This window comes from Myotis brandtii, unplaced genomic scaffold (assembly GCF_000412655.1).
Source record: "Myotis brandtii unplaced genomic scaffold, ASM41265v1 scaffold8, whole genome shotgun sequence".
Classification (NCBI taxonomy): Eukaryota; Metazoa; Chordata; class Mammalia; order Chiroptera; family Vespertilionidae; genus Myotis; species Myotis brandtii.
In genome coordinates this window covers 9,579,071-9,600,966 of record NW_005371219.1, presented here as the reverse complement: position 1 = coordinate 9,600,966, position 21,896 = coordinate 9,579,071, and the positions used below count along the sequence as shown (strand labels likewise).

The following is a 21,896-nucleotide window of genomic DNA, read 5'->3' as shown; positions in this document are numbered from 1 at the left end:
CTGTGCATTGTCATGCTAGTGGGGATCCTGAGTCATTGTGGAGAGTCAGTTACACCCACGCCCTGGAATGAAAAAACTGCCATAAGAAAATGATTAGGAGCCTGGGTCTGGATCAGTGGGGATCAGCCCTGCGCTTGGTATTTTCAGCTGTGTGGCCCCAGGCAGTGTACTTCACCTCGTCTGTAAGATGGGGACAGTAGGGCTCCTTCCTCATAGCATTGTTAAGGATTAGATGAAGTTCTGGGTGGCATTCCTTATGAGCTCTAGGTGGATGTTAGCAGTTATTAGTCTTTGACACTGTGACTGACCAGTAAGTGGAACATCCTGTTATTTGGTTACAAATGAGATGTTGCCTTTTAAAACACAGCTTGAGGTTTCCTAGTCAGGGTCTCCCTCTGTAAATACACGCCAAACAATAAGAGAACTGCAGCTGACCCTTGAGCAACATGGTCTGACCACGTTGCTTAGGGATCACATGTACTTTTAACACTTGGAAGTAATAGAGATGGTTACACTTTAAATCAGTTCATAATATAAATTAAATGGACAAAACCAGCCAAGGAGACAAGCAAAGATTCTTAAGAAGAGGCGTGTAGAACGGTTTATTCCTTGAGTCTAATGTTGCTCTGAGCATCACCGTACGTCATGCAGATGCACCCACATCTGCTTTGGTCCTTGTCTTTGCTCGTCAGGGGGCTCTGTGTACTGAAATAGATGACGCATTGTCTGTTTCTGTCTTTCCTCGGTGCTACTTAGATGGCTGATTTATGAAGAACCGGGATTTCTGGGTGTCCCGTTTATCCTGGAGCCCGGGGAATACCCTGACTTGTCCTTCTGGAACACAGAAGTGGCCTACATTGGATCCATGCGGCCTCTGAAAATGGTAAACGCGAAATGTAACAGTGTGCTTGGAGTGGGTGGTTCTTTGCCAGCCTGACACCATTGATTCACAGGATGTGACTTGGAAGCAGTAAAGCAGACTAACAAAATAGAAATAACAGAAAGGATTGTTGTAGACGGCGGGAATGGTACCAGTTGTCTGACCGGTGGGTCAGATCAAAATTGGGTTCAGCAACCTCGGTACTTGAGGAGGGTGAGGCGCTGGTTCCCAAATTGTAAGAGGACATTTACTTGGTAAATCGCAGAGGTAGAAGAAGTAATTCCCAGAAGAATTGGGCTTAGGAAATAAGTTATGGAGGTGAAGGAAGGGCTCTGGAGCTTGGGAGTGAGGAAGCTAATGGTGCTGTGCCTGGGACGGGTGGGAGGGAGAGGAAAGTGGAAAGGGAAGGGAAAGGCACAGGTGTGCTCCTGAAGAAGAGTGCACTAGGTCCTCCACCCCAAGGGTTTTGAAGGTGAAGACTTTAGGGAAGGTCCTAGGGCAGTGGTTCTCAACCTTCTGGCCCTTTAAATACAGTTCCTCATGTTGTGACCCAACCATAAAATTATTTCCGTTGCTACTTCATAACTGTAATGTTGCTACTGTTATGAATCATAATGTAAATATCTGATATGCAGGATGGTCTTAGGCGACCCCTGTGAAAGGGTCGTTCGACCGCCAAAGGGGTCGCGACCCACAGGTTGAGAACCGCTGTCCTAGGGAAAGCTCTTAATGGAATGTTCAGTAGCCTCCCAGGTGCATCCATTCAGGGTTGTGGTCTCCACTGATTGATTGGCCTGCACCAGAGCAGGGCGTCATTTTTCAATGCAGCTGGTCCTGACGTCAGCTGTGGCTGGTTTTGTTGTTTACCTGGGCCTGGAGCTGAAATACAACTGAGACGTAGACGCTGTCTCCAGGGAGGAGAGGTCACGGGGTTCAAACCTCATGACTAATGATATGCCAGGAGAGGAAAGGTCACCCTGCGGGTGAGGTCCCACCCTACCATTGGTTGTCCTTTGCTAGGCACCCCGGGCTTTCCACCCTGGTGACCTTCTGTGCTGGCCCATGGTCCCTGCTCTGCTCATGTCTGTCTGCCTGCCTGCAGCAGGATAACTTGCTAGATGCTTTAGGTGAAAAAAGTGGCGCCGCCCTGGTCCTCTGCCCTCAGGCATTCTCAGCCCTGCAGAGCCCCAGGTGTGTGCACGGGCTTCAGCACAGGGCAGGCTTAGGAAGTAAAGAAAATGGACACAATTGAACCTTTCTGGAAAAACAGGAGGAAGGACAGATAAACTCCAACTTGTTGGTGATGTGACCGGGAAGGGGATACTTGGGAGGATACATCGAGCTGGGTCTTCGATGGCTGGTTTTAGATGGCGATGTCAGAGAAGGCCCGCAGGAGCGGGGCCGGGGCTGGGCGTGGTAGAGTGACAGGAGGCTGGGCTGGGCGGCAGCTTTGGGGGCACTGGAGCTGGATGTCTAAATGAATGTTGTTTTCCCAAGCATTTGCCGTAGAGGGGCCTGTGCTTGCTCTGCCCCCACCCCCGCCCCCCCACCGTGTTGTGCCCTGTTGTCTGGTTCCTGTGCTGGACTCTAAGCCTTGGCAGGATCCAGGCTGCAACTGTCCTGTCCCCGTGCTGAGCAGTGTGTGCCACGGTGTGGTGGGTACTCCCTGAATCTGCCGGGCACCAGGGAGGCTCTCCTTACAGACGTGGTTTTGAAATTCCACTCTGCGGTTGTCTTCCGAGTCAGTTTGAAATAAATGAGAACTTCAGGAAGACAACTTTTTATCTTAATCTCACCCCTCCTGCCAGAGCTTGTGGTTATGTACCTGTGTGTTTGCTGGTTTTATTGTAAATGATTTGGGGCTTTTTTTCTAAAACTAAATCCACTCTCAAAGAACAAACTTCTGTTAGTTGTGTGAATGTATCAGAGAATTGCCCCTAATTTAAAAGGCAGTTTTTAGTGGTAATTTACAAAACTGTGAAATTGATGGCATTCAAATTGGATTACTTTAGAAAAGGGTACTTGCTTCTATAAGCTGTAGTTTGTTGACAAAATCAAGCACATTCCTTTATAATTACAGGTCATTTGGTACATTTGAGCATCATAGGCTGTGCTTTTTATTTATTTATTTAAAGCTGTTAAATATGTATTGGTGAAAAATATCCTTCTGACTTTCCCACTGCTGATGCTAACTTTACCCTGCTTACTATTCCTGTATAATCCCTTTTCTATGGTTTGTTTTAGTGAATTTTAGAGAATTTAAGAAGTTTTTAATTATAAAAGTATAACAACCCCCATAGGCCTATCCTTTGGTGTGTTTTAAATTTTACCTGACAGTTTAATTATTTCAAGAGTCCTCCAGATCATATTGTGAGCTTGTATGAACTTCAACAGTTTTGTAAGCCATGGGTTGCAAAATCAAATGCCTCTGGGAGCAGGGCAGCAAATAGACAGGAGCGAGGTTGGCTGGGACTGGACCGAGGGAAGGTGGAGAGAGGCAGACCGGAGCCTGAGTCCTGGCTGGAGGATGAGCACAGCGTAGGGTTAGTAAGTTCAGGAAGTGAAGTTTGTTGCCTGTGAGAATTTGGGTCCAGAAATATCCGATCTTAGGACTGTTTCTTAAATGAAGTGAGAAACATGCATTTAAAAAAAATTGATTTCAGAGGGAGAAAGTGAGAGATAGAAACATCAGTGATGATAGAGAATCACTGATTGGCTGTCTCCTGCACCCCCTCCCCCACTTCTGGGGATCGAGCCTGCAACCTGGGCACGTGCCCTCATAGGGAATCAAGAATCAAACCTCCTGGTTTATAGGTCGACGATGCTCAACCACTGAACCACACTGGCTGGGCTGCTTTTTTTTTTTTTTTTAAAGAAATTTACTGAGTTAAAAAGAAAACAACAAAAAGTTACTGGGTCAAAAAACACAGCTGACATGTAGATGCAGCTTACAGGCCAGTCTGTGAGCCTCTGCCCCAGACCAGCTTCCTCATGTCTTCATCTGCGTTGTTGGAAATTTTAGAACTGTCTCAACATAAATTTAAACAAACTGGAATGTTCCCTCGCTGTGAGGTTTGACAGTGTAAACTGACATGTGTAATATAAAAAGATAATGTATCACTGAAAAACCACTTTCCTCACTGTGTTATTTTCTTTTCAGGGTGGTCGTAAAGTTGAATTCCCTGTAGATCCAAAGGTAAAACTATATATATTTTAAATTTTACTTCCACTCTGTCTCTCCGAAGAGAATACTTGTGTGATTTTACAGTTCAGCCTGCATGAAGCATAATTGCAGCCAAAGGAAGTTATCCCAACTTCCACGTGCCGTCCTTCAGGCTGGGAGATGCTGCTGATGGCTCTAGCTGTCGCCAACAGCACGTGCTTCCATGGCTCAAAGGTTCATTGTTGTATCACATTTATATTTTGTAGTTGCATTTACTAATTGTAGGGCCTGTGGCTGCTTGCCAGTTAGGAAAAAGCTTTCAAGCCAAGTTCTCCCAACTCCAAAAGGCTCTTTCTGCTTCCCACATCTATGACATAGTTTGATCTCTAGTTTGTTTCATTTTTGTAATATTTATCGACTTTCAGAGAGAGAGAAACATTGATCAACTGCCTCCTGTACATACACACACATCTCTCATCGGGGATCCAGTCCACAAGCCAGGCATGTGCCCTGACCAGGAATCAAACCGGCAACCTTTCGGTGCACAGGACAACACCCAACCAACTGAGCAACACCGGCCAGGGCTAGTTTGTTTCATTTTAAAAACAACTTAGACCCTTCTGGTTCTTTAGTTTGCTCTAAGTGAAATTCTAAATATCAGTTCTAGACATTGAAACAAGACCCAATTATTTATAAACTGTCTTTTGAACCTTAGCTTTGGGCTGTATCCCAATAGGAAAAAAATTCTGATTTTTTAAATTATAAGATACTGTTATTTAATTCATTTTTAAAAATATCATGAGAAATTTTAATTTGTGTTCCAGGACTTAGTGCTGTTAAATGATTTAACATTTAGCTGTTGAGATAGTTAACGTCTTACAAATTACTGGTATATCTCATTTCTGTTACAGGTGGTTATTTATGAAAAGCCTTTCTTTGAGGGAAAACGGATGGAACTGGAAACAGAAATGTATAATTTTATCACGGAAGGAGGCGAAGCAGAGGAAACCGATGGAGATGCCAGTTTGCCGCTGACGTCGGTGGGGTCCATGAAAGTTCTCAGGGGCATGTAAGTAGAGGCACAGCCGTGAGGATTCCTTTTTCCTCTTTAATCAAGTGATAACATGCACGCCCCCGCCCCAGAAAACATTCCAGATGGTGTGGGAGAGAGTTTCAGACGTGTTCTCCTCAGCCAGTTGTGGCCTGGACTTGAGAGCAGCAGTTTGAGGGGCTGTTTGGGGTCAGTCAGCTGCGCCAGGCTGGTAGATTGGCCCATCCAGATTGGCCAGATCTGCAATCTCGCTTATTAATGTCATGCTCCAAACTGTGGAACTGTTGGTTTGCTTTTCATTTTTTATGATCATATTTTGTACTTTTTAGATCTTATATGTTTCCTTGGAAGTACACTGCATGTGGTCTGGTAAATAGCCAAAAACATATAATATTTTAATTGCTATTTGGAGAAAGATTATCCAGTTTTATTTGCTGATGTCCTTTTGAGTCAGTTCTTGTTAAACACACACACACACACACACACACACACACACACACACGTGCACACCCCTATCTCCTCCTTTACACAACATTGATGTATGTTTCTTAGATTGTTTTCTTAGGGCCATTCTGTTAGTCACTTAAATTTTAGAGAAGAATTCGCATAATCATAATGACTAAGCCCATCTGTGGCTTTATTTTTTTGTTACTCCTCGTGCAAGGATATTTTTCCATTTATATTTAGAGGGTAGAAGGGAGAGGGAGGGACACAGAGAAACATCCATATGAGAGAAACACATTGATTGGTTGCCTCCTTCACCCACCCCACCGGGGCCAGGGATCAAACCTGCAAACCAGATACGTGCCCTTGACCAGAATCAACCCAGGACCTTCTATCCACAGAGCCAAACCAGCCAGGGCCATTTGTAGCTTTATAATGATTTGTATTTGTCAATGAAACTGATACATACAATGGAAACATTTTAGCACTCCTGAGAATTTCTACTCCTCCATTTTTTTTTTTTCTGTTGCAGTTGGGTTGCTTATGAAAAGTCTGGATTTACAGGTCATCAGTACTTGCTTGAAGAAGGAGAATACAAGGACTGGAAAGATTGGGGAGGTTACGATGGAGAACTTCAGTCTTTACGACCTATATTAGGTGTAAGTCAAAGAAAAGTTAATGGCTAATACTTGGTGTTTTAGGATAATACACCAAATGGCTAACCTTTGAATTTTGATTTTTTTTCTCAATAGGATTTTTCAAATGCTCACATGATAATGTACAGTGAAAAAAACTTTGGATCTAAAGGTTCCAGTATTGATGTATTGGGAATTGTTGCTAATTTAATGGAGACCGGATATGGAGTGAAGACACAGTCTATTAATGTACTGAGTGGAGTGTAAGTGAAATAGCCCAACTTGGATTTTAAACATGGGTTTCACCTTGGTTTGTGTTAAATTTATACCTTCTCTGACACAGAGAATTAAACTAAATATTAAATCAGTCCTTTAATACCTACTGCCACTATATTTTCATAATTGCTTTTTAAAACCTTTCTCATTTCATTTTTTCATGTGTAATAGAATATTGGAGTAGGCTTTGGGGTTTATGATAGAAATCCGCAGGTGCTGTTCCCCTGTCATTCTGCATGGAGACATTTCATGAATTTCTTATGATGGGAATCAAATAATAACAGTGATTTAACATGAGAGACCTGAGGTTGGGACAGAGTTCCATTCCATTTCCTGTGGCCCCACACCTACCCCATTATTTTGACATAAAACTAATTGTTTCAATGTCCCTGGAGTTAGCAATTGAATGCTTTAATAATGCCAAACTAAGTTTTTATTGAAAGGTGATTAGTCAAGACACTTTGGGATGCAAGTGACTGCAAGCCAACCTGGGTCGTGTAAGTGATGGGAATGGAACTCACTGGCCTACATACCTGAAATGCCCTGCTGAAGGTTTGCTTCGGTCATGGCTGGACGCAGGGGCTCAGACACCTCATCAGGACAACGTGGTCTCTCTCTATCTCTCTTGGAATCTTCTCTATATTGGCTTCACCTTAGGCAGGCCCTTCCCTCTAGTGGCCCGGGGCAGCGCCCTCTAGCTTTTGTTCTTCCGTCTCACTATCCCAGTGAAAAGAGCTTCTCTTTCCCACAGAAGTTCCAGGTGTGACTTTGATTCTGTGGGCTTGAGTCCTGTGAACCTGCCTAAGTCAGTCACTGTAGCCAGGGAGATGGCTGTGGCTGTGTTATGTGCCCATCGTTGGAGTTGAGATGTCGTTCCAGTCCCCTAGTAACCACTTATATTTGATTGGTGTGAACCGTTCCCAAACATCAGAGAGAATGGGCACAGATCCTGGATTGCGGGGGTGTGTGGGGGGGTGTCTGTTAAAAGGAATTCTACCATTATTCTTATAAACCAGGCTGGTGTCAGTTATAATTTGTTACGAGTGAGAGTATTCTTAAATGGTTATATGAAATCATTTGACTTGGTTCTGCTGAAAGTGCTTGATGTCAGGTTTTTTTATGTCATGAGTAGTAACATAGGCCATTTGAATCATTCTAACCTCAACTCCATTGCATTTCATGGGGCCTTCCACAAGATCCCTGGATATCTGGGGTGTGTCTCAGTGTGGTGTGCTGTCCCTGTGAGTCATGTCCACCAAATTTCTTGTGTAGGCTGTTACTTGTGGCTCTATCTTAGCAGAATGACACCAGGGGCTTCTGGGTCTGCTATTCTTAACAGGAAATACGTTCTACTGGGTCCTGTTCTGGAACCCTAACATTTTAAAATCTGCCATAGATAAAAGGAATGGTATGGCAGAAGTCATCTGAAATACTGCTATGGCAATATTTAAAGACTGCCTTTGAAGTTAAGTATTTAGAAGGAAAATATAGTGGCCAGGTCTAGGCGGCAGTTGTACATTTTGATACTCAGCAGGTGTGTTGGTTCAATTACTCAGAGCCCAGTCATGCAGCCTAGAAGCGGAAGCCCGGCCAGGCTGAGCAGAATTTCCCTGGGGCATTTGCGTAGATTCTGCCGTTGGCACAGATAAGAATTTCTGTACCCCTGCCAGTCTTTTTTTAACCCAGCCCTTATTTATTTGAAATCACTTTTCTTTATGAAATGTTGCTTTTATGTGTTTCTATTTTTAGTCACTTCTAGTAGCATTTCCTGGCGTAGTCTCTTGTTCTGGGTGTAGCAGTTGAGGTTTAGTATTGAAGGGAGGCATGCGTACCCACACCACTTCCTTTCAAATTGTGTGGCTGTGGGAAGGGCCAGCTGCTTCCTCATATTTCATTGGTCATTTGACAAATATTTATTGAGGTCTATTATGTGCACAGCATTATATTATGTCCTCAAAGAAGTTACAGTATTTATATAAAACATAATTATTGCTACAAAAGACATGGGGATTAAGTGCTTTGAGAATCCACATCAGAGGGATTAACTTCCAGTGTGAACTCAGGGATGACTTTAGAGGCGCTAGCACTGAGTTGGGGCTCGTGGGGTGGGAAGATGGAGCTGTGCCAAGATCTGAGGGAGGAAGACGAACCTATTAGAGTTTAATGGTTTTAAAGAAAAGTTATCTTAATGACTTTATTCTTATTGGTAAATAAGCAGTTTAGTTTGGTTCTTTATTTCCTAGTATGGAACTCAAAGTCAGAAAAAAAAACTTCTTTGAGAGTCTTGCTCTGTGAGTTTTTGTTGAAGTCAGGCCCTTTACATAGCACATTCAGAATCTGTTTTAAGTACGAAGTGTGTGGCCTGAAAGGAAACTTTATAGGACAAGTGGCAGTTGGGGTCAGGAAGCGAAGAGAACCTAGTGAGCCTCAGGAGACTCAATCATGGGTTCGATCATCCCTGGCCACTAAGTGATGGTGTCACCTTGGACAAGTCACTTCCCATTCAGAACAAACACCAACAAATAATTCCATTCAGAACAAACACCAACAAATAATTCCATTCAGAACAAACACCAACATATAATTCCATGAGATGCTTGTTATTCATCTGTTAGCTTTGGAGGGCAAGGATTTTGTCTTCCATCTTTGCACACCTCGTGCCAATCTAGTTCCTGACATATGGTAAGTGGCTAATGTTTGTTGAGTGAATAAGTGAATTAACTTTTAATAAATGAATTAGATGTGAAAGCATTCTGGAAAGTTCTTAGTATGCACACAGGCATATAGGTATTAATCCTTTAAGCTGTGAGAGGATCAGGAGGGCAATGAATTAACTGGGGGAAGATATTTGAATGTAACAGAATTGAAAAACTTTCTTTCTCTCAAAAGGCTTTATCTTTGGGTAGGAAATAGCATCCAAGAAGTTGGTTTTGTTGATTTCCCTCTCCGAGTATAGATCACTTAAAAGATAAAGAAAAACATTTCAGAGGGATTTGTCTTTAGTATTTCTGAGAATTTGATCAATTTTGCTTATTACATAGTTGTGTCATGTTGGAAATCCGGTTTAAAACAAAATTTTTGTTACTTACTTGGTTTTTTTGGTGTTTATTTCTTCTGTCAACTTTCCCCCCCAGTGTGGTTTGTAGTGTAGAGACATAGCTTCCTGTAATACCAGTGGGTTTATAGTTGTTTGTATGAAAAATAATACAATCTATAATAACATATAATAATAAAAGCATAATATGCTAATTAGATTGGATGTCCTTCTGCACAAAGCCGGGGCTGCGAGGGAAGCCTGGGTCCTGGGTGTCTGCCTATGGCCAGAGGGAAGCCCGGGTCCCAGGTGCCAGAGGAAAGCCGGTGTCGGCAGCTGGGGGAAGTACGGCCTACTCTTGCACGAATTTCGTGCATTGGGCCTCTAGTAGTCCTATCTAATAATAGACAAACATGGTAATTGACCATACCTTCGCTATGCGGGTGGAACAACGCCATCCCACCTGCCCTGCCGCCATATGGGCCTGCTATCTGCGACCCTGCCCACCCGGGTGTCCGTGTGTGACCCAACCTGGGGCAGCCAGGCGGGGCAGCAGCGATCGGCCGGCCCGCCCAGGCATCCCGTGTGTGACATGACCCGACCTGGGGCGGCTGGGCGGGGCAGCGAAGGCTTGAAGGCGGCTCCGGCTGGAGCAAAGGCCTGGATCCCCGGTGCTGGAGGAAAACCGGCGTCGGCAGCCAGGGGAAGGGAAAGCCTATTGCACAAATCTTTTCGTGCAACAGGCCTCTAGTTAATAAATAATAATACAAGAATAAACTATGTTTCGTGTACTGACAACTGTAGACCTATTTTCCCCCCAGCCAGTATACTTCTGGAAAGAAAATTTAATGTTGATAACAAAAAGAAGTATTTGCCTACTAACAGAACTTTGACAGCTACTTCTTGAAAGTCTAAATTGTTTCCTTAGGATAGAATTAGAAATACAGATATATCCCCACTGGCACTTTCTCAAGGCAGAGGCTTGGATAAGTTTGAAAACACCCAAAAGGGTCACACAAAGATACTCATTCACTTGCCACTTTGATTTCTAATCCAGACAAATCTATCTGCTCTTAAAAGATTAATGGAGAATCAGGAACATTATTAAGGTTGCTGATTGGTGAAACTAATGAAAGTTTCTGTATGATACAGTTACTCAGAGATGTGTGACAGTTTTGTTATATATGTAAACTATGAACTGACTAACCAGTGTTTTTGTCTCTTTAGATGGGTAGCCTATGAAAATCCTGACTTCACAGGAGAACAGTATATACTGGATAAAGGCTTTTACACCAGTTTTGAGGACTGGGGAGGAAAAAATTGTAAGATCTCTTCTGTTCAACCCATATGTCTGGTAAGAAGTTATATTTTTGTATGAGAACACTTAACTGAAATTTGTATTTCCTTAATGTGTGCTTCTGATTCATGTATACTTTACACTATAGAAGCAATGCTGATATTTTTTTAACAGTAATTGCTAATTTGGAATAAAAATGTATTTTAAGATGTCTGCTCTACTTATTTCCTTCTCTTTTCCCTTTTAAACACTTTAGGATTCTTTCAGTGGGCCAAGGAGACGAAATCAGGTAACAAAAAAATATCCTATCTTTATAATTAGGAGCCATCCATTGAAAAGTTGAACATACATGTAAAACTTCAGACATTTGGGACATTTTGTTAGTTTTAACCATTTTTGTGCCTGAAAATATAACTATTTTTAAATTAGATTTAAATTTTCAATGCTTGATAGCATTGACGCATATCTATATACTTATAAAATGGTCTCATTATGTAATGTTAAATTTCATTTACTTTTGAAAAAATTTATCTTTATTGTTGAAAGTATGACAGATGTCCCCCTTTTTCCCCACTGACCCCCTCCACCCTTCCCCCAGTCCCCCTAAATCTTTATATCATTATATTGAATAAGAGTTTACATGAATATTTCAAACAATATAGTTATTGTGATAAACAATATGAGTTTTCATATTTGCTGTATCTGCATTAGACAAACATTTTATATGGTCTCTTGAACATGGTCTCTCACTGGAGCCATTACACTTGTTATTTGGGCTTTTTAATGGAAGTGTTCAGACAGCCTTAATTACAGAGGCACAAACACCACCGTAGCCTCCTTTACTGGCATACACAAGATTCTAATAAGTCAGCAAGTATCTTCCATTGAGAGGGAGGAAAACTATAGTGTTTCCAAAATACAGTTTTCTGTTAATGTTAGAACTGATGAACAATTTACTTTCAGCCACAATAAAGCTTTAAAATGCCTCCCGGCTTGTTAGGACAGGGTGCGCTATAGAAAGCTGCCTCTATTGTTGGATTGTCCTTTGATGTCTCTGAATTAAACAGTCGTGAGTGGTACAGCCCAAGTATTTCTAACGATATTAGTGTAGAAATAGAAAATTAAAGGATTTATAAAATTCATGTCAGTTTACTGTAACAAGGTCGTGGTTGGGTCATCATTTCAAAGGCTGATTGGGTTAATGTGTTTGCAAAACGATTTTATGTATTTCCATTTACTTTTTCCAAGATTCACTTGTTTTCGGAACCACAGTTTCAAGGTCACAGTCGATGCTTTGAAGAAACAACAAGTCAAGTTGATGATTCATTTTCTACCAAGTCTTGCAGAGTTTTAGGAGGCAGGTAAGCAAAACAGTGGACTGGCAGAGCCTCATCACCGGGGGAACATAGAATTCACACATCAGCAGTATTTAGTGCCACCTTTAGATGCTTGGTACGAGATGAAACCGCCCAATAGTACAAGACCCTGGAAGTACTAAAGTATACTTTGCAGAGCATGAGTGCTGGACACAGAGGACCTGGAGATCAGTGTGGGTTGGGGAAGTTAAAGATCACCATCTCATGAGGTTTGGACCAGGTCCTCTACTTTCTAGGCCTATCCCATCATCCAAAAAGGGACTCTGAATAATCTCTAAGGCACTTCCCAAGGTAGATTTTTTTTCAGGTGGATAGGAGGATAGGCATTCTGCACGACAGGCGAGTGCATGGCTGCAGTGGAGTTGGTGTGTATGCTGACCAGGGAGCACACACCCTCTCTAGCTGGGAGGGCTTTGCACTGGGGAGGAGAAGCAAGTCTGGAGGGTAGGATTGGGTCGGGAAGGGCCCCCTGAGCATATGAGCTTAGATAAATGCCATGGGAAACACGATGGGAAAGGCAATGAGCTCAAAGTGCCATGCTGAAAACTGGTTTGAAAGCTTGAGAGAGGGGAGAGCCCAAGGTCAGGGCAACCTGTGCAGGGCGATGAGGACTTCCGTCTAATGACAATAGTAATAGTACCTTTACTTATATAGTTCTTTATGGTCTAAACAGCACCGTCATAACACTTAGCATGGCAGAGTGGAAAGAGCACAGACTTTGCATTCAAATGCAGATTTACAGTAAAACTTCACTGCCAATCAGCACATCCCTCCACCTGTCCTGGTTCCTCTTTATCACCTACCTACTTCATTTATTACCTGCAGACATAGGATTGTTTTGTTTATTTATCATCTTTCTCAGCCCACTGGAATGTAAACTTCAAGACAGCAGGGACTTTGATTTGGCCTCTGTTCTATCCCCAGCAATGGAAAAGTATCTGACACACAATTAGTCCTCAATAAGCATTTGTTGGACTAAAAAAACAACAACAAAGAAACGCCACTCTTCTAGGCAAGCTGATAAATCACCATTTTATCAATAATGCTGAGGCCCGAGGGGCTAAGTGACTTGGGTAAGTCACAATGGTATTTTGACTCCTGGCCCAGTGCTAAGGTGTTGGAAATAAGGAAAAAGGAATGTGAGAGAAATTTTGGGAGGAAATCAAGCAGATCCAGGCAACTGACTGGCTGTGAAGGTTGAAGGATTATTGAGAGGACTCCAGGGCTTGACAACACCTCCCTGGCTGGGAGAATGTGGCACCCAGGAGAGGAGCAAGGAATGCTGGCAGGTGGGGAAGAAAAACATGAATCATTTCATGGAGAGATTTTATTTCCCAAGTGCAAAGCTAACAACTGACTTATTATAAATATTTGTCACAAGATTGAATGCAGAAAATACGTCTAGATATTTTTGAAGAACACTGTTAGCCACAAGCATTATTTTATAGCAGGCTATCTCTAAAATCAGACTTCTTGAATAAGAATACTCCAATCGTGTGTGTGTGTGGTTGTTCCTATGTAGCTGGGTTGTGTACGATGGAGAAAATTTCTCTGGTAACCAGTACGTGCTGGAAGAAGGCCACTACCCGTGTCTCTCTGCAATGGGATGCCTGCCTGGAGCAAGTGTGAAGTCTCTTCGTTTTATAGATGTTGTAAGTATGTCCGTGTGGACGTCTCATTACGGAGATGTATGGTTCACATAGCTGATGGCCAGAGCAGAAACCAGCAGGTAGACCTACTCCAGGCTTGAAGTTGGAGGCAGAAAAAACAGTTGCAGTACAACTTTCTATCCTGTAACTTTTAAATCTCCTTTTAGATGTTTAACATATAAATTGTTTTTGTTTGCTGTTTTCTTAGACTTCAGGTGAAGTACTGACTCAGTAGTGGCACACAACCATCATGAGTTACTAGTTCAAGGCCGCTCTCCTGTTTTTCCCCATTTTATACCTGATTCCTCTCCCTTTCATAGACACCCATGGAATGTGTGAGGGATATAACTTGGATATTCTTATAAAACATATGTTTTCAGAAGATCTGTATCTAGGCTTCTTAATGTTTCTATTGATTTTAGAGAGAGGAAAGAAGAGGAAGAGAGCGGAAAAGAGAAACATCGATGAGAGAAATATTGATCGGCTGCCTCCTGCATACCCCCTGTGGGCATGTGCCCTGACCAGTAATTGAACCGGCTACCTCTAGGTGCATGGGACCATGCGCAACCAACTGAGCCACACCAGCAAGGCTATATATAGGCTTTTGATTTATATACAGTATTACACTATAGTTCTTACTGCATTATAAACATAACAATACCTATATTAAAATTTTAAAGAGCTGTTCATTATGCTGTATGTACATCTCATACATAACTGATGCAAGTATCCCATCACAGTGTTTTACTTAATTCTCATCTGTGCCGCCCCACAGGCCTGTGGGGATCTCTTGGGCATGTATATTAAAGAGTGCATTTGCTGGGATTGTGTACATGAATATGCAGCTTCACTAAGTCCAGTTCTACCACTTCAGACTCTTGCTGGCAGTGTGTGTGGGTTTGTTTTCCACATTGTTGCCATTATTGAGTATTCTGACTTTCTAACTTTGGAAGGAACTGGGTAGAACGTATTCTCTCATTGTTAATTTGCGTTTTACTATTAGAGAAGTTGGTATCTCATATACTTATTAATCAGTTGGGTTTTTTGTTCAGTGAATTGCCTATTATGTCCTTTGCTCAGCTTTTTTATGGTTTTCTGTATATCTTGTTGTTATTGATTTGCAAAAATTCCTTACAGTTTTAAAATTTATTACTCTGTCTTTTAGCGATTTGCAATCAAATGACTCCTCCCGATTTATTATGTGTGTCCTAATCCAGATTATAGTGCCCCTTTGAACAGAAATCTTTCATTTTAATGTAGTCAAAGCAATATTCAATGGAAAACTCCAAGATAATGTTCAGATGTTAGTCTGAGTGTGTAGTGCTGGAAATATTTTAGTTTTTGGTAGCTGATCTCTCCTAAGAAGCTTTAAACATGTAGCTGATTTTAGGCAGGAGTTGGCTTTATCTCATCCTTTCCTGCTTGTTCAGCTAACTAAAGTGTTGACCTTTCTCGAGATGTGAAAATAGTAGCCATGGAACATGGGATGATGTGGTACCATGCCTTAGCTCACAGATGCCACACAAACTACCTCTGAACATCAATGTGCTGCTTACTGGTCAACAGAATCTATGTGTTTGTGAAAATAGTAGCCATGGAACATGGGATGATGTGGTCCCATGCCACACAAACTACCTCTGAACATTAATGTGCTGCTTACTGGTCAACAGTATCTATGTGTCAGGGCACATTCACATAAATGAAGCAAGTCCCACACCCTTGCCACAGAACTTGAAGCAGGTAGGGAATTTCTGATGATCATGTATGATTTTAGGATTATCATCATTAGAGCTTAGTCTAGGGTCATAAGGGTCTATAATTTGAAAGTGAGTTTGAACATAGAGCTTCCATCCGGTAGTTTTCTCTCCTCCTAACAATATTCCTACAGGAAAGTTTGGGAACATGCGTGCACAGAATCACTGTCTGTTGACAATTAAAACAACAAAAAAAGACAGTTGAAAACGCATACAAGGAGGTTCCTGACTAGCAATTCCACTAGACCCTAAAGACTGCAATAGGCCTCCGACCCTCGCCATTTACGTCCATAGCTTTCCAGTCCTAGCCCCTCCTTATCCTAATAGAAAATAGCAGGATTGAAAATAAATTCATTAGCTGTGTTGATATTTCAGACTCATATACCCATTCCTGGGATATCCCCCACCCTTCATAGCACTGTTTACATTTACCTGCCTTTCTATGCAGTAGGAAAACTTCCTGTCCCCCCTTCCTTCCTCTCTTTGGCTCTGGAGTGTATAAACACCCCAACTTCCTGGGAAAGGGAGCTTATGACAGGCCACGATCTCGTGCTCTGTCCTTGTGACAAGATGATTTTCAAATAAGTTCAAGTTACCATTAAAGATGAGTAACATTATTTTTGTTCCTAAACAGGAATTTTCTGAGCCAACAATTATTCTTTTTGAAAGAGAAGACTTCAAAGGAAAAAAGGTTGAGCTTAATGCAGAAGCAGTCAATCTCCGATCCCTGGGATTCAACACGCAGATACGCTCAGTTCAGGTGATCGGTGGCATGTGAGTTACCTACTTGTTCATTCAGTAAGAGATGATTTTAAAGATTAAGTTTGATCATATTTCTTTTTCTCCTACGTTACCTTAAACAAAGTGACATAAACCCCCCTATTTTCTGTAAGGGTCAATGATTATGCACCTTTTCGCACTGGGAAGAGCCATGTGTGAGGCCTCTCTCATCAATTCCTCCAGGCTTTTAGTTTACTTAAGGTAAGGACTTGGTCTTCAACACCTCAAAGTTTCTAGGGGAATGCTTTGTAAGTTTACTGAGCACTTTTTAGCAAGTATGAGAGAGCTCATTTTTCTTTTCCCTTCGAAAGACCAAGTCCTTTGATTTTGGAGTCAGGGCTGGGGTTTTCCTTTAACTAGGAGTGACTAACAGATGCTGTGCACGCTTAAAGGTCAATATGGGAAGATTTTTCTCAACTTTGAATAATTGTGAAATTAAGTAAGATGTAAAAATAAGTAAGAACTATCAATGTAATAAATGTTTTTAAGAAAGTATTTTTGTTTCACTCTCAAAAGTAGGTATAGTCCACTTGTATGCATCAAGTATTGGAGGGGACTATAGCTGTTTAAAAAACAATTATCTGGGTGCTTTAGAGTTCCATGATGGAAAGTCGAGGACATTCTTCCTTGGTAACACATGGGCCAGAGGAAGGCTGCTGGGTCGCTCACATGCCATTGCGTGCAGGAGTCCACATGTCTTCAGGTGTGGGCACCAGCATCCCTAGGAGACCAGAGTATCGTTAGCAGTTTTCTGGACTGAGGAAGATTCCTCTCATTTTAAACAAAAATTTGAGTTATTTACTTTTACTTAAATAGCCCTTTAATATTTATCATATGCCACACAAGAACTTTACAAATATTAGCTATTTAAATAAAAGATCCATTATTACAACTGGAAATGTTTTATAAAAAGCTCACAGGAATACTGGGCTGTCCCACTAAGACTATAATCTCTATTTCATTGCAAAGGTAGAGGAAAAACCTTACTCATTTCTCTTCAAGAATGGTTCTTTTTAGCATAAATATGTACCAAGAATTTGCTATTTGTTGAGAAAAGGGTGCTTGAAGTTATTTAGAAAATAAGGCAGTCCCCCCCTCTCCTGCCAATGTATATTTTAGGTATAAAGCTCAGTTTAAAAACTGAAACGTCCTAAAATATAATTAGGGCTCATTGTCAAATGGATATTGCCGCTTACTTGTGGTTATCTACTTTTTTTCCAGATGGGTTACTTATGAATATGGCAATTACAGGGGTCGGCAATTCTTACTATCACCAGCAGAAGTACCTAATTGGTATGAATTCAGTGGCTGTCGCCAAATAGGTTCTCTACGGCCTTTTAATCAGGTATTTTCTTTTTCTCCACGTTTGAATAGACTCTTCTCTGAATTTTTTTTGTAAATGTAATTTAACATTTTCAGTTTGAAATTTGCCACTCCCTTCACCACCATGAACTTCTGAATTTGGGCTGTTTCTGACTGCTTTCAGAAATGCTCTCATGCCTGACATCAAAACGTGGTGTGTCCCAAACTCCAAGCGCTGGGTTCCCACAGGCAGGCTCCTTGCCCCAGGCACTTCTTTGACATTTCACCAAAATCTTCTCAGCGAAAAAATCCTAAAGCCTCTGGGGCTCTTGGGTATAGAAATTGTCCCTAATACAACCTCACCTTGAATTCGGCCCCTGCTCTTGATGCTTGTTCAGAACTTCTAATAGTACAACTTACTTGTGATCATTGCTGGGGTTTTGTCTTCTAGAAACGTATTTATTTCAGACTTCGAAACAAGGCAACAGGGTTATTCATGTCAACCAACGGGAACTTAGAGGACCTGAAGCTTCTCAGAATACAGGTCACAGAGGACGTCGGCGCTGACGATCAGATCTGGATTTATCAAGAAGGATGCATCAAATGCAGGGTGAGCTTTAGGATAAGACAAAGGTCTGTGACGGCATCTTTCAAATTAATGCTATTTCATGATTCCTGGACCACCTTCAGAAATAAATTAGGTTTTCCATGAAAATATTTCTTAGCTCTTATAGAACCAGTCTACGAACGTAAAATGGGAGTAAATCTAACTCTGATCCAAGATAGAGCACTGATATCTATACTTGATTTTTATATAGTAACTAGAGGCCCAGTGCATGATATTCATGTACTGAGGGGAGTCCCTCAGCCCAGCCTGCGCCCTCTCGCAGTCTGGGACCCCTCAGGGGATGTCTGCCTCGTGGGAGGGGGGAGACTACCTTGTTTTCTAAGCTGGCAGGCGAACATCCCCTGAGGGATCCTTAGTGCTGCCGCAGAGGCGGGGGAGGCTCCCACCCCTGCCACTGCACTTGCCAGCCATGAGCCAGGCTTCTGGCTGAGCGGCGCTCTCCCTGTGGGAATGCACTGACCACCAGGGGGCAGCTCCTGTAGAATGTCTGCCCCCTGGTGGTCAGTGTGCTTCATAGCGAACGGTCGTTCTGCTGTTCAGTCGATTTGCTATTAGGGTTTTATTATATAGGGTAGAAAATTATATAGGAATTTCTACTAGGTATAGAAATTAACTATAAGCCCCAGCATTATCAACAAATTAGTCTTGGTTTGCTTCCTTTTTGGAGGATCTCAGACTAGAATTAAGGGTGAAGAAGTACCAGCTTGCGTACCATTTCCACATTGGCACACCTTGAGAATGGACAATGCCCCACCTCCCTCCTATCACTCCTCCATAACACACGATTACGGGCTGCAATGAGTAAGCGTTTATAAGAGGAGCTCATGCTTCTGTTGCAGATATTCTTTTTAACTTCCTGATTTTATGGGCTTGGCTGTTTGCTTCCGATTTTTTTCTAACTGTGGTGCCCCATGAGTCAGCAGAAGGCACACAGCCTGTGAAAGGTGTGTTAATTAGGTCTGTGGGGCCTGAGGGAGAGGCATCCTTCCAGTAAGCCTAAGGGCTGTTTAGACTTGCACAGAAGGAATAGCAAGAGCTGTTAACAGAGAAGCACAAAAAGCCAACTTTTGCCTTTTAATTATCTTAAACAATTCAAGAAATTGGAGCCTTTCATCAATTATTTCTAACAGATATTTTAGTGATGTTATTTAACGACTTTGAATTGAGTAGGTCAATGAGAAGTAGCCTAGATCATCACAGTCCTTTTATCTCAAGTAGAACAGTACTTTCCAGTTCTCTCCATGAGCATTTTCTTCAGCGATCTGTGTTAATGTCATGTGAACATGTGACTACCATACACTGTTTATATATTGAGAGTACATACACTTCAGAGAAGGACCCATAAAATTCCTACATGAAAATACCCTTTACTGTATTGGTATTTTCTTCTTTTTATGGTTGGATAGCATGCTTTTTTAGAAAATTTGACATTTCTCATGAAGGAAAGACAAGAGAAATAAATGGGATTTCAAGGTTTAAAATGACAAAATGCCCTTTTAGCCACTTTAGTGCTACAATAGCCTTCAAAATTAGAGGTGCAGCCACATTTTAGAAGGGTCTGGCTGCACAGAGGTGGTTCTGTGGGGGTAGGTTTGGTGGCATGATCAGCCTTGGAGGACAGTCATTTCTGGGAGGGAAAACCATCATGAGGGGCAGCTTTGATGTTCTCAGGCTTCTCTCACTAATAAGACAGTCTCCCAAAGGGCAGAGGTCCCTTAAAATGGAGAAGAACAGAGAACCCTCTGTCATTCGTGTCACCTGACTAAAGGGCATAAGGGTGAATGAAGTCAGGATCTAGGGTGGCTTTAAAAATCAGCTTAAACAGGGAACTGATCACAGTGACACTTGAATGTGTGTTCCTAAGACACGTATCTCTGTACCAAGCAGATAGCAGAAGACTGCTGCCTGACGATTGTGGGGAGCCTGGTCACTTCCGGCTCCAAGTTGGGCCTGGCCCTGGACCAGAGCACCGAGAGTCAGTTCTGGAGCATGAAGTCCGACGGTAGAATCTACAGCAAGTTGAAGCCAAATTTAGTTTTAGATATCAAAGGTAAGGCTTGTTCCCTTTATCTTCTTGGTTGTGCCTTTTTTTAGTTAACTAAAAATCTCTTCTTTACTTTTGAAAATGGTGAGCACTAGTATAAATAGTAAGAGATCTTTCACTATGTCAGCCACTGTGCTAAACACTTTGCATTGTCATGTGATCGTCACAGCAAACTATGTTATCCCCTCCTTCCCATCCCACTTTACAGCCCCCAAAACTGAGGCTTAGAGGGGTTAATCCATTTGGCAATAAGTGTTGAGGTAGAGTCTGGACATGGGCTGTCTTCAAGCCTTTTATTTTAACAGTGAGACTGAAAATCACAAGTTAAAAGGCTGTGGTCTCAGTATTAGTTGATGATTCTCATGTCTATACATGTAATCTTTCATTGAAAAGATCTAAGATCTAAAAGGAATTAACACAGCCAAGAGGATTTCAACTGAACATCTGTTCAATGAAAATCCAAAGCAAATTGATGGTGCTTGAGAAGAACAAGTAAATTTAGGACAGTGTTTCCCAAACTTTATCTGTATCAGAATCACATAGAGGACTTATTAATGGAGACTTTCTATTTCCTACCAGGAAAGCCAACATGATTATGTTTATAAATTTAGTGAAATGGTTATAATGTAGCCTTACTATATCACATACTTCATTTTAAAAAATTGCTGGGAAGTTGGCTCAATTTTACTTTAATCAGGGCTCTCGGCCAAGCTGTCATTAAAAATTGATATAGGGATAAAGAAGCAGCTGCAACTCAGTTTTAAAATAATTTTTCTGGATGATGGAGAAGGAGCATTTTTATCAGGGACTTTGGGGACTGTGTGAGGAGCAGAGGTGGGCGTCACCTGTGTGTGACCTCCAGATGGATGGTGGCCAGCCCACTTAATAACAGGATTAGAATTCACAAGGAACCTGAGAAGCTGGAAGGGTGCTCAGGGGCAAAGGCAGAGTACACTTAGGGTGCACAAGCTAAGTAATATAACAGGCTGGATGGGAGCCAAAAATAACATCAAATGCAAGATATAAGAAAGTAGATGTAACATTCAGAGAATGAATGGTGATATAAATACACCTCCTTCACATTACATTGGATACAAAATTTGTCATTTGTGGACATTCTACAAATGGTCAACTGTATACACCTCCTTCACATTACATTGGATACAAAATTTGTGGACATTCTACAAATGGTCAACTGGAGGTTCAGACTGGTTAAGAATCACAGAACCAGACTCTCCTCGATTCTTATTTTCATCAACCTGTTCAACTGGAACTTCTCTGTCTATAAGATAGTTTCAAAACCTCCAAGAAGCCAAGGAAAAGCGACTGAGTTGGAGACGTGGGTTTTTTTGAACACATGGATTCATGTTTCTTACAAATGTGATCAGCTTCTGTGCGAGGCTAAGGACACTGTCATCCTTATGAGCTAACTTCTTGGAGCATTTCTTCTTTTGTTCTTTCAACCTGTATTTACTGGCTACTCACCAGGCGGAAGGCTCAAAGTGGGAAAAAGGATACTGTCATGGCTTTAGAGAGCTTACCTTCTAGAAGTGCTAGGCATACAGGACTTTTCCCCACTTGCT

The 21,896-nt window shown here is 41.9% G+C and overlaps 2 protein-coding genes across 3 annotated transcripts in view; one reads left to right on the top strand and one right to left on the bottom strand.

Moving 5' to 3' along the window:
- AIM1 (absent in melanoma 1) overlaps nt 1-21,896 on the top strand; it is a 47,588-nt gene that overhangs the window by 23,163 nt on the left and 2,529 nt on the right. The window contains exons 8-20 of the mRNA XM_005883828.2: nt 757-883; nt 4,041-4,076; nt 4,955-5,112; nt 6,071-6,197; nt 6,291-6,436; nt 10,711-10,837; nt 11,037-11,069; nt 12,029-12,141; nt 13,679-13,808; nt 16,194-16,333; nt 17,561-17,684; nt 18,093-18,251; nt 20,157-20,319. Coding sequence (XP_005883890.1) covers nt 757-883; nt 4,041-4,076; nt 4,955-5,112; nt 6,071-6,197; nt 6,291-6,436; nt 10,711-10,837; nt 11,037-11,069; nt 12,029-12,141; nt 13,679-13,808; nt 16,194-16,333; nt 17,561-17,684; nt 18,093-18,251; nt 20,157-20,319 — 1,583 coding nt within the window. The remainder of the gene's footprint in view (nt 1-756; nt 884-4,040; nt 4,077-4,954; nt 5,113-6,070; nt 6,198-6,290; nt 6,437-10,710; nt 10,838-11,036; nt 11,070-12,028; nt 12,142-13,678; nt 13,809-16,193; nt 16,334-17,560; nt 17,685-18,092; nt 18,252-20,156; nt 20,320-21,896) is intronic.
- The window catches only part of RTN4IP1 (reticulon 4 interacting protein 1), a 55,340-nt gene continuing 50,262 nt past the window's right edge, over nt 16,819-21,896 (bottom strand). Inside the window, exons 10-11 of one of the 2 annotated variants that reach the window (XR_001360091.1) lie at nt 18,062-18,217; nt 16,819-17,060 (exon numbers count right to left, since the gene is read on the bottom strand). The gene's annotated coding sequence lies outside the window, so the exon portion shown is untranslated. The remainder of the gene's footprint in view (nt 17,061-18,061; nt 18,218-21,896) is intronic. The other variant, XM_005883790.2, reaches the window with a different exon arrangement.